Consider the following 14,041-nt stretch of genomic DNA (forward strand, 5'->3'; position numbering starts at 1 on the left):
ACGTCCTCAGATAGTGATAGTGTTCTGAACTTCATGATCATATGATGTCCGAGTAGTACTTTGTTGATATTCAGGCAGAGGGACGGCTGGGAACTTAACGGGTACGGGGAGAACCACAAGGCTTTCTCAGTCGCAATATTTGCGCGCGCCATTATGTAATTGCCGGTTTTTCCGCTGTTGTGAAGGCGCCCATGCCGCCTCTCTGCGTACTACCACCGCGTTTCGCCAATGCGACCAAAGGACTCTTCCCACTGAATCCGCACTGCCCTTAGGCTTTCAGGACATAACTGGCGAGATCTCGTCATCAGCTATCTCGCACATCGTTTTCAGGTTTGTACTCATCCGCGCCCTAGCGGTGCACAAAACAACCAGTGACATCTTTGTCCCCAGGCCAATTGCACGTTCATTGTACTTACAATCCCATAACTACAGTCGACTCGCTTCTTACAGTCTGGCCTACTATTCTTTGCGACATGCAGCTCCCTGCTCAGTATCTGGTCGACTCAGCCGACTCTGTAGCTGCTGTAGCAAAGTTACCTACTGAGCTTCTTCGCCAAATCTTCTTATCAGTTGTTTCAGATTGCAAGACAAGCACAGATATTACCCCGTTTTTCTACACAATTACGGTCGACATGCTCTCTCCGCTGAAGCTCACTCACATCTGTCGTCGATGGCGTTCGCATTCGCAATGGGTGCTGTGGTGACGGACTTCGAGTTTCGTGAGCTGGACGCGGATGCCCCGGCTCTCTTTGAGTTTGAGGACCATAGCGTGGCCGAGGTGTGGGAGAACGGGTATTGGAGACATGAACTACCCAAGCATACCTTACCGTGGCGGGATGTGAAGACATGACTTACGTGCGTCCTACTGATGTGAGAACATGTTGTAATTCAAGTACAATGCTATTGACACAAACGTCGCTCAACAATCGAATACAGGAGACACCAGTATGCTGGTGAAACCGGATACAAGAACGATTGGCCGTGCTCCTAATATTCATCCAGGCCTTCGGCATTCAAGTCTGGTTTCGGCTGCTTCAAGGGGGCTTTTGCAACCTCTACGATACCACGGAGAGCGATCTTCATATCGCTCTCCCAGCTGAGAGTAGCTGCCATGGGCAGGCTTCGCATCAATGCCTCCGCCTCTGATGCATATGCCTTCAGCTTCTCCAAGTCCCGTGTCTGATGAAGCTCAGATGCCGGGGAGAGGGCTTCATGCAACTTCGGCGCATTTTTGAACGACCGTCTAGAAGGTTGTCAATAGCTGCGGCATTGAATTGATGTGGATAAGGACTCACGTCAATTGAGTGAGGGACAACTGCATGCTTTCTAGTTCTAGATGTTTCGCCACCACGAAACGCTTCCTTGCCGTGTTTCGTGCTTCGTAGAGATGGTTCTTCAGACTCTCTACAGCCATATAGAGATGAGGGATGGGGTCCAGGAATAGCATGCGGTAGTAGCGGTGCGGCCAGTCCATCTTCCCCGCCTGCGCAGAGAAGGTTGCGAAGATGCGCCGTCGAGTTTCCTCCGATGACCTCCTCTTCACGCGTTTCTTCGCAATATAGCGCTGATAGGCCTCTGCGATGGTTGTCGCGGCAGCGATATCCTTGGCAGTGGGGGCCGTCGGTGCAGCGGTAGCATAATCTGCATCGATCGCTTGCGCAACGTGCTCGACGTCGACCACCTGCTCGGGGACATCATTCTCACCATCCTCTGCAGGGGGTTCCTCTTGGTCCTCTTCCTCAGGCTGTACCGTACTTCGGGCAGCGACTGCGGGCACGAACGAAGGGGCGTCCGCTCGCAATCCAATGGAGGCTGCGCCGGATCCATCTGTTCTGAGGAGCCAAGGTATGTCCTCGAGCCGGTCATACAGTATGCGTCGGACATTGAAGAGGGACTTCCTCTCCACAGGCTTCCCTCCGTAGTGGAGTTGAACCATTTCATCCAGATTAGAATCCTTGACGGAGCGACGGACTACACGAGCAAGCTGGTCCCAACTCTTGGCAGCCACATACCTACTTTCGTCAGCGGCCAGCCATATGACTCGGAAACATCAAGATGACGAGACTTACTCCTCGACTATAGGGTTGAACACTCTCCCCGGCCGACGTATAGCCGCAATTGCTTGCCAGATAGAGTTGCGAACTGTGTGCACGGACGTGCGGGTGTTGTAGCCCCCTAGATCGCATCGTCAGAACTGGTATAAGTGAGACAACGGAGTTACGTACAAAGACAGAGATTCCGGCAGCTAGTCATCATGTTAGTTACTATAAATGGCAAGTGACGAATCGAAAGCTCACATTCTAGCAAAGAACAGTGCCCTGATCTGGTGGCTTACGGTAGAAAGATCGCGTCCCTCGAAGAAAAGGTATGCTATGAATCATGTCAACTTGGCTCACTTTTCAGTTTATTCATTTTATCGCCCTCTTACCCGCATCTTGTCCAGTGTAGATTGGTTCCAGAAGCTGGGTGATCTGCGTCTGGTAGATATTGACCAACTGAGTGTCCTTGATGCGCAGTGCCTCAATGTTGGGCGAGAGACGCAGGAGCCAGCTCTTGGGGAGTGTCAGGTCGTGCAGAGTTGCCGTTGCGCGCAGCCGTGACGCAATGAGCAATGAGCCACAAAGGTGATCCATGAAGTTGGAGAGCACCCCGATGTCGATGGGAACCTTCTTCTCCAAGACATGACTGCGGTGAGGCTTGTTAGCCCGCGGTGCACGACATGTGAAGAAGTGACATACTTCATGAAGAGGACACCCTTGCTCAGTGCCTTGACGTCGCTATTCTGCATTGAACCCAACAGATAATGCACCATGTATCCTTCCGAGTCGCCGCCCCGCATCAATGTAGGTGGTCGGTAGGATACGACAGCGGGTATACGGTGCACATACTCCGAAGCAGCATCGGGATCGAATCTGAAGGCGAGACGAAGGCCTTGCAAGAGACTTGTCAAGAATGCGTTGGCGGGACGGTACGGGTCAAGAGCATAGAGATTATCGCGAACCCAGACTTTGATGACTTGACTGCCCAATGAAAACTCTGGGATCAGCGCCGGAGAGAGGAGTTGCGAGGACCCTAGCTTATAGTACGGAGGGTTGAGAACTTCGTAAAGTCGGCGGAGCCAATAGCTGATGAATGAGTGCGCTGCCATCAGCGTCACTTACAGTATTGCATTGGGATGCACGCTTACCGCTGATGCCTTGCATGTTCGTGATGATTTTCGATCGCGTAGAGCGTCTGAAATATGAGGATCTGCAAGATGTGCGTTCGTATCCGGGTGTTGTAGGACGTCGCGTCGTAGCGTTCCGTTTCAACATGATCCCGAAGACAATCAGCGCGGTTGCATTGACGGAAGACAACGTGAGTCAGGCAAGGTTGTAGAGGACGCAAACTGTAGCACATGTCGTTCTCTTCCTTCACCCGTTTCAACAGGCGAACTTTGAGAACGTGCTTGACTAGCTTCTCGAGCTCCCAACGAGGGACTAAGGTGCCCTGTTCCATTTCGCGTGCCGATGGGGTAAGACGATCATTGTGTTCGGTTGCGAGGAGCGTTCCCTTGGGCAATAGGAACATATCTTCTGTCGAAGGCTGGAGTGCGAACACCTTGCGGATGTCTGGGTCTTCGCAAGGATTGTTGACAGACCACAGCCTCTGGAGCAAGCGCGCATAGACGTAGAATGTCTCGAGCTTCGTCGCAATTTCGGAAAGAGTCGCGGTCTGAAGCTTGAGTGGCACAGAGAAGACGCGGTCCAAACATAGGAACGCCGCAGCAGAACTTGCTCTTGCAACGAACTTTTTGCCACAAGGACAAGCAGTTGCTCTGTATCACGCTTTGCGATGGCTCTGAACATAGAGATCTTAAGCGTGTCGTCAATATCTGGTAGTCTGGCTGATGCGCTTGTATCAATCACCTCGTCACGGAGCAGTTCATCACCTGCGTCCGTCCTACCCAGAGCATTCGTGTATCGCAGTAGTTTGCCGATGACACCACTGGACCTAAGTGATAGCTCGTTCACGGGAACTCCATACGAGAGGCTGCGCCAAAGGCCATCTAGAAGGCAATCCAGTGCGCGCTTCATCGAGGCTTCGTTGTTATTGTCCATTGTCAAGACTCGAATACCCTCAAGTGTGTTGCCCTCGCTGAGATGGACGTCAGCAGCTTCTGCGTAGCGCCCGACGTCTTCGAGGAATTGTGCTCGAGCGACGTCAAGGCCGTAGTCGTCCATGTATTCAAGTGCTTCGTCGTCATTGTCAAAGAGCTCCATGGCCTTCCTGCAGTAATGTCGGCCAATCACGGACATTCAACAAGCAGACGGGAATTGACTTACTTGATTTGTTTCTCCCGGAGGAAGTACAGTCTTGAGACATCTACGATGCTCTCGACCACCTCTACCTGCATCTCGGCTCTGTGCACCTTAATGATATCGACTGCGTCCTCGAACTTGCCCGCCTTCCGGTAGTGTTGAGCAGCAAGGGTGTACTCTGCAGCTAGCGCGTACGCTTGTGCCGCCTTGAAGTCTTCGCCTCCGTCGACATAGCACTGTGCGGCAATTCGATAGTAGGCTTTCTTCTCGGTGACCGCTTCTCGTGCTGACGCAATGAACGCCTCGGCAGCGGCAAGGAAAGCGAGAGTCTGAGACTGATTATCTCCGCGGATGACAGGCCTCGTCCGTGCGACTTCTCGAAGGTAGTACGCATTGGCCACTGCTCTCTCCCGAGAAAGCCCAGCGCGCTCGTAACAGTGCATAGCTTGCATGTAACGACGGTTGTTGAAGAGGGATAGCGCCGTCTTCGCCCAGTCCTCCGCAGTCGACGACATGGCAAGGCGTGGAACGTCCGTACCTGGGGTGCAATTTTGTATCTGATCCTTCTTGGTCCAGACAATCTGATGCAAGCGAATCAGCCGCTATCAAGGAGGGTGACATGCAGAGCACTGACCCTCATTGGATCTGCTTTCTCAGACCCATCGGCGATCCAGAGATTCTTGCGTGCCCTGGTGATAGCGACATACAAGAACTTAAGCTGTCAAAGCACTTCAGTATCAGGGATAGTGCTAGTGTGATACTCGAACCTCGCGACAGACACCACTGTGACGCGCATCGTCGAATCTGGGTGCCGGGTGATCCACTCGCTGTTCCTGAGGGAGGGCATTCAAGACAACTCGCCACTGAGAGAGGTCGACAGTAGAGTCTTCAAAGAAGTTATAAAGGAGGACCTGATAAGATAGCTTAGCATGGTCTCCCCATATTGATGCTTGCCGTACATCGTTGAACTCTAAGCCCTTGCTCTCGTACAATGTCCTGATTGGAAGAACCATACATGAGCACCCGGACACACATTCGAAGAAACCTGGCTCGACCTACATGATCAGCCCGATATCCCCCACTTGGGCTCGCAATTTGTCGCGAGCAGCTTCGTCCCGAACGAGGATACCTGGATGGGATAGTTGGTCAGCAACCTTCTGCCAATGGCTGTGATTCTATGCCCACGTACACTGCTCAGCACCGAACTCAATATGACTTCCCCTAGACATTGAAATGTTCAATGTCATCCGCAGCGTCTGCCTCACGTCTCTACTACTCACGCTTCTCCGAATAGGAATTGCTCGTATCGAACTGTATTCTGATCCCATCCGCTGAAGAAAACCGGTTTCAGCCCATGAATCATGCCCTGTTCAGGAGCCAGAGCATCGATAGCGTGCGGCCAGAATTGCGTAATCAGTTCGATGACGGAGTGGGCGCAATCGACGATGCCAGCGTGCGATCTGTAATTGACCGCAAGATGGAAGGACTCTGGTTGCGTACGCTTCTCTGCGTTTTCACCAGCGTTTGCCTGTAAGATAGTCACTAGCTGCACCCAGTGACAACTGTCATCGATGCACGCACCTCTTCGACTCGGTACAAGAATGCTTTCAAATCATTGAACCGGAAGGCACTGCCGACTGAGATGGTTTGTGCGGTATCTCCTGCCCAGAACATACCGTGTGGATTGCGACAAAGCGTTCTCAAGACTTGAAAAATGACATATCAGATGATATCATTATAGAACACAGGCAAACGATAGTCAAAATGACCACACACCAAGGGCATCGATGAGAAGGTTATCTTGAGCCTCGTCCACGTAGCTGCGGACATCGGTAAGGTACGCCCAGATAAGCAGAAAAGGTAAATGATTCCTACATGAAATCCATTTCCTCGCCTGGAACGCCATTAGCGCATAATGAAGTGATGAGGGCATGTGTCCTATGACAGGTCAGCCTACGTGAAACCATGTCGACACAGGTTCTGTACCTGTCCGCAGCGTCGTAGTCCCCTCTCGCCTTCTTCTTTTACAAGTACGCCTCATATAGTTTGTAGACCGTCTCACGTTGGTTGGCGAAGGTGCCTTGCGTACGGTGACTGAGGCCATGGTACATGTCCTTGGAGAGATGCCCTTCAGGACGTTCTAGGGCCAGCTCAGATCCCTTGATGACACCTATCGAGTCATGAGTTAAATTCTTACTTGAAAAGAAGGATGATCCCCAGCGTGACATACCCATGAACTCGCCGAAGACAAGGGATGGATCTGCCAGTGGGATCAGCACAATAAGGACTTCTATTACCATAAGTATTTGACAATCTCTTATGACGCACCAAGACCCTTAGTCAAGGCCTGCGGAAAATGCAACCAGTACTCTTCCAGGAACGTTCCGTAAGAAACGAAGGAGGTGCGACGCTGCTGCATGTAGTCGTTTGATAGCGCTGTGTCGCGTTCGCCTGGCTCGTGCACCTCGAAGGCATCTTGTATTCCGCGGGAGACTGCTGCCTTCTTCTGAACATCCTGTTCGATGTGGCTGAATTCGCTTTCGAGAAGTCGACAGATCTAGCCACGAGGCGATATAAGTGAACGCAAACCGGGCTTCCGCAGAACATGGCGTACGTGGTCATACGTTAGGAACATCGGAAAATGCTCCTCCTTGAGCGCACCATAACGCTTCGGCAGGTCTCCGCGCCAACAAATCTCCTCGTCGCGATCGACGAGGCCCTGCTCTTGCTGTTGCTTCTGGCGCGCCGCAAGGCTCTTCAGCTCAGCAGGGGATCGTGCGGCCGTCGCGAGCGACTCGAGTAGCTTCGCGAAGTACTCTTCGACCTTCTCGGCGAGCACGCGCGACTGCGTGACGAAGAGCTGCCGGAGCTTCGGCATAGCGTCCCGATGCATCTCCCAGGCGCGTTCAATCCCGAGCATCTTAAAGAGCATCGTGGTCGTTTTCCTGCACGATGTCAGAGTATGCATGCGGATAGTAAGAATATATGTACCCTGTGCCGCTTCTGCCTGCAAGTTCAAGGTAAGCGACTATGCATTTGAGATGAGCATCATCCATACCGAGGACATAACAGGAGGAGGGGTGTTCGATGATCTTCTTTTCCTGGGGCCTACAGTACATGTTACACAACGTTGACTAGACGGGTTTGGGGGACACGTACGTGATCTCAAAAACATGCGCCACTTCTTTGTCGGCGATTATACTGTTTAGAAGGGCCTGCACAAGCGTTATTCGCTGGAAGGCAAGCGTATGATAGCAGCATACCTGAGAAAATGTGACGAACTTCTCCAACCTAGACACCAGACCTCAGTATCCAAACCAGCAGTGCTTGATAATAGGTACGCACACGAGCAGCGAATGGAGCTAATGCTAGCATCAATACATGCAAATGACAGGCGTCGTGAGCGACTGACCTCTTCGTAGTCCTCCTTCCTCATGTCGGCGATCGCAGACACAGGCTCATACACAGGATTCTCCGCCGGGGGAGGCCAAGAGGCCGGCGTGAAGACAATATCACCAGGATTCACCGGGGGATTGCGGAATGTACATCTGTCGGTGTCCACTCGTCAAACGATGGCTCTAATGGAGGGATAGAAGCACCTCATACCTTTTCTTGTACTCGGCTCCTTTTCGCTCGAGATGGCGGCCCATGCAATCCCAGAAACGACGGTCGAGCTGTGCATGGGTGTAGATGCCGAAAATCTTCAAGACTGTATCGACATCAGCACCGATGTGTGGATCCGATTTGGTACACTATCTACGGACCTTGCCGTTCAACCTAATGAAGAGGATACTTCAGTACGTGACGTATTGTTCAGATGTAAGTGAACCTACATCGCTCTCGAACTCCGGTACGCAGTCCACTTGGTACTACCTACAAGTGAGCATACACGGCTCTGTCAGAGTGGATTCCAGTACGTACGACAAGGCGGGTGTCGCCTGTCATCTTGGCTTCGTAGATGGGGATCTCCACGTCCAAGCCAGTCAGCCGCTTCTGGTTGTCATCCGAGAAGTGACCATTAGACAGCTCCCTGTGGTCGGCTTAGCACATGCGCACGTACACCTATGTGAGTGAAAGGCGAACACTCACTTGATTTTCTTGACGAAAATCTGAAACAGCTTTGCGTCCCGACGCCGCCAATGTCGCAAAACCCTGTCTGCGCGGGTAGAGATGAGGATGCGCCATTCCCCGAACCCTTCCGCACTGTCGAAGTATAGCGCAGCTTTCATGGGTTGGACAAGGGGATAGGCAGGGGGCACCTCGACCTCTTCAACTTGGACAATGTTCTTGTCCATCTCTGGGACATCAGGCACTGTTGACGCGTCGGACAAGTCAGTAGGCGGAGGGAGAAAGGCAAGTTTGGCAGCAGATTGAACGGAGGGCAATCGAAGGTACTCCAAGTACGTCTAGGTTATGCTGTCCATCAGTGCGAGAAAAGGAATGAGATAATGAGGACGGACCCCTAGATAGCGTCTTTGATCGTTCAAGATGCTTTCGCAGAGCTGTGCGACTTCCGCTCGAGTCTGCGGAATCTCTGCGCAATAGCTGGTGATCGCTTTAACGTCGACAGGGGGAGCGCGTGGAGCGCGTCTGGCCTGCTTCCGCTTGCTTTGACCCTTGCGCTTGACCGCGAATAGGAAGTCCGCATATTCGCTGAGTTCGTCTGCCAGCGGCGGTTCTTCTTCGGCTTCGAAACGCAGCCGGCTGAGGGCTTCCAGAGCCCGTATAGCAGCTTCAGTCTGTTGCCGACATACCGTGAGGGCCTCCCGCGAAATGTCAGGGGATGAGGAACTTGGTAAGAAGAGATAGAAGAGCGGCAGACGCGTGAGCAGCTTAGCAGCAAGAGACGACGAGAACCCTTCGCTGGTCTTGGAGAAACGTTGGAGGATGGTTGCCGAAAGTGATCGGAAGACTTCGTCGTTCACAGCTGAGATGGAGGGCATGAGAGCATTCCAAATTGTCGTGAATTAGAACTTACCGGATAGCACAAACTCGAGGAGATGCGGTAAGCGTTCGAGGTGGGCAAGAGCTTCGTCAAGAGCGCCGGGCGAGTCTATGTCTATGAGGTGCCGCTCAGTGGCACTGATTACGGCCTCTACAGCTACCTGATCGTCTATCAGCTGTCTGTCGAACAACGCTGGTACGGCGTCGACGATAGAGACACCTCCCGCCGCGGGAGGCTTAAGCCTTGTAGGCGAAGGAGGATCCAACATAGTGGACTTGAAACTCGTGAAACCGTCTCCGACGTCGTACTTCGACGTCGGTCAACTGCAGTCGAGATGACCGCGCTCGGAAATATAATCTTCCGAACACGTTTAATGAGTGTCTTGCTGGTTGCGGATCAAGCCTCCTTTTCACAAAGAGGCTCAGCGAATAGGTCTCCTGGTTTCGAGACGATTGATACCGTTTCGGTAGATGGTTATCGCGAGAAGTCTACTGCAGTTCCAGTGAAATCGGAAGCTACGAGGGCAATCGCAGCTGAGCTTGAGCGGTGATCTGTCCCGGTGACGGTCAGAAGCAACTTGCGGTCAATTGTATATGCGGGCGTTATCCCATGTAAGAACACTTTCCCACGGTTAGACCCTCGATACTCGATGAGTCGATGCCTCTCAGACTCGTCACTCCTCTCAGGCTCTCTGATGCATATGGCATTTAAGCCTCGTTCCACTCGATCTCAGAGCCATCTGTGATTCTCTACCATACCCCACTAGAACGGAGCCACGATACATGCTATCACAACGCGCGAAACACGAAATCATACACGAATCGACAAGTTGGCAAAGTCTGGCAGACTGCCGTTACCGCCGGTACTACTATGTGGGCGATGCATCTCTACCGCTGAATGGCGGATCCTACTTTAGACTCCAGATGCGGTACCGCGGAGATCCTCAGACGGCGAATCCTCTGTTCTCAGCGTCCTCCAGCTGCGGCGCTTACTCCAGTGCGTGGCAAGTCAGCTTGTGCAGTCTCCAGTCCTTCGTCCACAGGAAAGTCGTCCCAGAGTCATCGGTCGTCGCGTCCTCTACGTGCTTGATCAGTGATTCAATGGCACGAGCGTGCTCTTGCAGCTTCTTCACGTCACATGACTTATGCACTGTCGCTGAAGGTACGAGTGCCTTGTGCAGACGGCATGCTTCCTTGAAGAGTCGCCTGTGGTACGTGAACGATCGAATCACGTCCTCGAAATCAGCGCTTCTACTCACGAAGTGTTGTCCAGGGCGGCGTCCACACCCTCAAGGTCCGTATCACGGGCGTTGCGAAGGCTCTCCTTCGCGGTAGCCTTTGCTCTATACATGTGGTCTTTGAGACACTCCGTGACGGCGAAAAGATTCGGCACCATTCCTAGGAAGAGAAAACGGTAGGGAGAGCCCCTCCATTCGATGGTCGGTGACCTAGCGAGGAACTCCTTGTAGATGCGACGACGCATTTCCGTCGATGGATCCTTCTCTGCAGCCTTCCGCCGCACGTATGCACGGTACGTTTTGGTGATCATGGATGTCGCCGCCATCTGCTGCTCGGTGAACTCAATCTGAATTGGCTCGATCTGCTCGCTGTCCGCTGCTTCGGGCCGCTCTGCTCGATCATCTGCTGCTGCCTTCGTACGGTCTCTACCCCTAGGCTTCACCTCAGGGGTGGAAACTGTGTTGTCTTCCGTACTGTCCACCAGGCTCGAAGACAGCTTCGCGATGTGGGAGGCATCGAGGAGTGGAAGTATATCCTCGGTCTTCGTATACGGCACCAACCGAACCCTAGACGATGTCTCCTGTGATCTGGCTGAAGAGACATGTTGTAGCTGGACAACTTCGTCCAACGTTGTGCCAACCATGGAGTCGAGGGTAGTCCGTGCAAGGCTTTGCCAGTCCCTCGCGTAAATGTACCTGTAAACTGTTCTAAGAAGCTACAACAAGCGACGCTTGATTGTAGCACGCACGCAGAAACTGCTGGACTCATGACACCTCCTGCGACGTTTCTGAACCCTGAGATGGTCCCTTCAATGGCTTCACGCAGCTCTTGTATGGGCAAGTTGTACCCCCCTAGGGAAAAGACACGGGTCAATTACCGTTGACGCATTGAACGATCGCCGTTGACCTACAGTATACGAGGTTCTGACAGCTGTTCAAGCATATCGTAAGTTCGGAACAAGAACCAAGTACGAAGTGCTATACTCACATCTTCACAAAGAATACAGCACGGATCCTGTTGAATTTCGGGGAGGACAAGTCGTGAGTTTCGAACAGAAGGTGAGCTGTCGTTTCAGGATGCGTGAATATGCTGCTTTGTTTATGTCAGGATTCCCACATGACTCTCTTACCAGCGTTCTGTCCGGTGTACACATCTCGGAGAAGCCGCCCCATGCACCCCGCGGCCACGTACTTCGTAGACCTATCAGTCTGCATCGCCGACAGCTGGTCGACGTCCTGTACGAGACGCGTCAACCAGCTTTTGGGCAGAGTCAGGCCGTGAAGGGTTCCCCTCATGTTCATGTAGATCGCGATGAGCATAGAGCCACACAGGTGGTCCATGAAGTCTAGTAGAACACCAATATCGACTCGCAACCGGTTGTAGAGCACATGGCTAAACAGATCGTCAATATCGAGTCTGTGAAGGGCAACGAGGGGCGACATACTTCAGGAAGAGGACGCCTCGGTCCAGTGCGTCCGGGCGACCACACTGCATGGCGGCAAGCAAATCGTGTACGATGAAGTAGCCCCCGTTTCGCAATAGGTGCAGGGGCCTGTTGGCACGGTAGCGGATCGCACACGGGATGCGATGCAGGCTATCAGAGGCGACGCGCCGGTCAAATAGCATGGCAAGACGAGTCGTCCGCATCAAGTTCACGAGGAAGACGTGAGTAGCGCCTCTGTCATGGGACAGGCGATTGAGATAGTCTTGGCACCAGACGGCAATGATGCGTCGCCCATGAATCAACTCCGGCACTGCGTCAAGAGACAGCGCGTGCAGGGTGCCGATGGCGTGGTGATTGGGGTAAAGAGCCTCATACAATCGTCGAAGCCAGGCTCTGAGGACGTTATGTCGGTTAGAATACTCAGCTATGACGAGAGGAATCGAAACTGGTAGCTGAACTTACCTCTGCTGATGAACGAGGTCCTCGTAATCAATTTCCGTGGCATAGAGGGTGTGGAAGATCATGATGTGGAGGATATGGATGCGAACCAGGTGGTTGTATGTTGTACCCGCTTCTTGGGGTGCTTCCATGATATGGAGTTGTGAACATTGTCGTCTTGGGCATGACTGAGTGGAGGCGAAGAGCAAACACGTTCGCAAGCCAGGCATGGTATGACACATCTCGTTCTGGCTCCAGACCTTGTCCCTTAGTACCTCCCGAAGCGCCGCCCTGATGAGGCGTTCGAGCTCCCACCGAGAGATGTGGATCTCAAAGTTTGGAGTGTCCTCTTCGACGCGTAGGATTTTCTGAGCCGGGATGTAGAGATAGGAGACTTTTGGTAGGAAGAATAGCTCCTCGCTGTCGTCGTTGAGCCGTCGGAACGCGAAGAGCTTCTGGATGTAAGGATTGCTGCATGGGTTTGGATCACAAGAGAACCTGGAGAGAGAACGGGCGTAGATGAGGAACCGCTGAAAACAGAGCGCTATCTCCGATAATGTGGCAGAAGCAAGACCAAAGTCTTGAGCGAAGACATGGTCCAGACACAACAAGGCAGCCGGGTGGTGCTCTTGCCTAGCATGGAATAATTCGCCGAGATGGGCAAGAGTGGCAAAATCACTCTGCCAGAGTGCACGAAACATGGCGATCTACGACTGGCGTAAGTAGACTGTAGGTCCCGAAAACCTGCTCAGCAGCTCACCTCATTGCGCAAATCATCATCTTGAAGCTCTGGGGCAATGACTTCAGCATGCTCCAACAGTATGATGATTGTCTCGTCGTTCCAGTTGTCCTCGGGCGCCCAAAGAGCAAGATATAGCCATAGACCGTTGAGAACGCACGTTGCCGCCCTTAACAATGAGTGGGACGACTGATGGCGTTGATAGTTTAGCAAGAAGAGCTCAATCGCCTTGAGGTTGTTGCCTTCGCGGAGGTGGCACTCGGCAGCGTCGTCGAACTCCTCTCTCTCCTCATGAAGAGTTGCACGTGGAGCATTGAGGTCGCGATCGTTCATATACTCGAAGGCCTCTTCGTCGTCTTCAAAGAGAGCCCTTGCTTTCCTTGAGTATCACGACTGTGAGCTTCACGGTACAGTCCTGAGCGAGAGAGACTGACTCAAGTTTGTTCTCTTTGATATAGTACAGCTTTGAGACGTCGATAATACTCTGAGCGACGTCAGGACGAACGTCAGTCTCGTGGACCTGGATAACTTCAACGGCGTCGTCGAACATCCCTGCTTTGCGGAAGTGCTGAGCAGAAAGTGTGTACTCTCCCGCATGTCGGTACGCAGCGCCTGCCTTACCGCTGTCTCCGCATCTGACATAGCACTCTGCAGCGATGCGGTAGTACGTGCGTTGGTCCTCAGGCTCTCCTGCTCCTTGGGCGGCAGCTACAAAGCCTTCAGCTGCCCTAGAGAAAGCGGCCGACTGAGACAGCTCCTTGCCACGTGCGTTGACAGGAGACATGCGGGCTGAGTCTCTGAGGTGGTACGCAAGTGCTACCCGACGCTCTTGAGCAAGACCAGCGCGCTCGAATGCATCCACTGCTTCGGAATATTGGCGCTTCACGAATAGGGAGCGGGCCGCATTCGCCCATTCCTCCTTTCGGGACGACTTTG

General features: G+C 52.9%; 2 protein-coding genes across 2 annotated transcripts in view; both read right to left on the reverse strand.

Moving 5' to 3' along the window:
* Positions 1–987: 987 nt before the first annotated feature.
* On the reverse strand, positions 988–9,514 carry DICSQDRAFT_172899 (uncharacterized protein; the record flags this gene model as incomplete). Its single annotated transcript, XM_007368683.1, has 36 exons — positions 988–1,243; positions 1,296–2,012; positions 2,070–2,175; positions 2,226–2,245; positions 2,298–2,370; positions 2,429–2,685; positions 2,739–3,125; positions 3,188–3,789; positions 3,909–4,269; positions 4,326–4,882; positions 4,936–5,019; positions 5,069–5,212; positions 5,261–5,297; positions 5,361–5,430; positions 5,491–5,522; positions 5,582–5,829; positions 5,883–6,007; positions 6,078–6,121; positions 6,177–6,239; positions 6,330–6,471; positions 6,532–6,561; positions 6,630–6,858; positions 6,916–7,246; positions 7,293–7,308; positions 7,360–7,409; positions 7,461–7,516; positions 7,565–7,592; positions 7,647–7,663; positions 7,714–7,849; positions 7,908–8,010; positions 8,066–8,078; positions 8,135–8,170; positions 8,223–8,331; positions 8,391–8,707; positions 8,762–9,228; positions 9,280–9,514. 36 exons carry the CDS (start codon positions 9,512–9,514, stop codon positions 988–990), a joined length of 6,498 nt encoding a protein of 2,165 aa, XP_007368745.1.
* A 2,982-nt stretch (positions 9,515–12,496) lies between these two features.
* The window catches only part of DICSQDRAFT_182501 (P-loop containing nucleoside triphosphate hydrolase protein), a gene marked incomplete at its 3' end in the record, with an annotated part of 7,000 nt that continues 5,455 nt past the window's right edge, over positions 12,497–14,041 (reverse strand). Inside the window, exons 29-31 of the mRNA XM_007368684.1 lie at positions 13,540–13,625; positions 13,127–13,484; positions 12,497–13,073 (exon numbers count right to left, since the gene is read on the reverse strand). Of these exons, the coding sequence (XP_007368746.1) occupies positions 12,498–13,073; positions 13,127–13,484; positions 13,540–13,625 (1,020 nt within the window). The remainder of the gene's footprint in view (positions 13,074–13,126; positions 13,485–13,539; positions 13,626–14,041) is intronic.

Source organism: Dichomitus squalens (genome assembly GCF_000275845.1).
Source record: "Dichomitus squalens LYAD-421 SS1 unplaced genomic scaffold DICSQscaffold_38, whole genome shotgun sequence".
Taxonomy (NCBI): domain Eukaryota; kingdom Fungi; phylum Basidiomycota; class Agaricomycetes; order Polyporales; family Polyporaceae; genus Dichomitus; species Dichomitus squalens.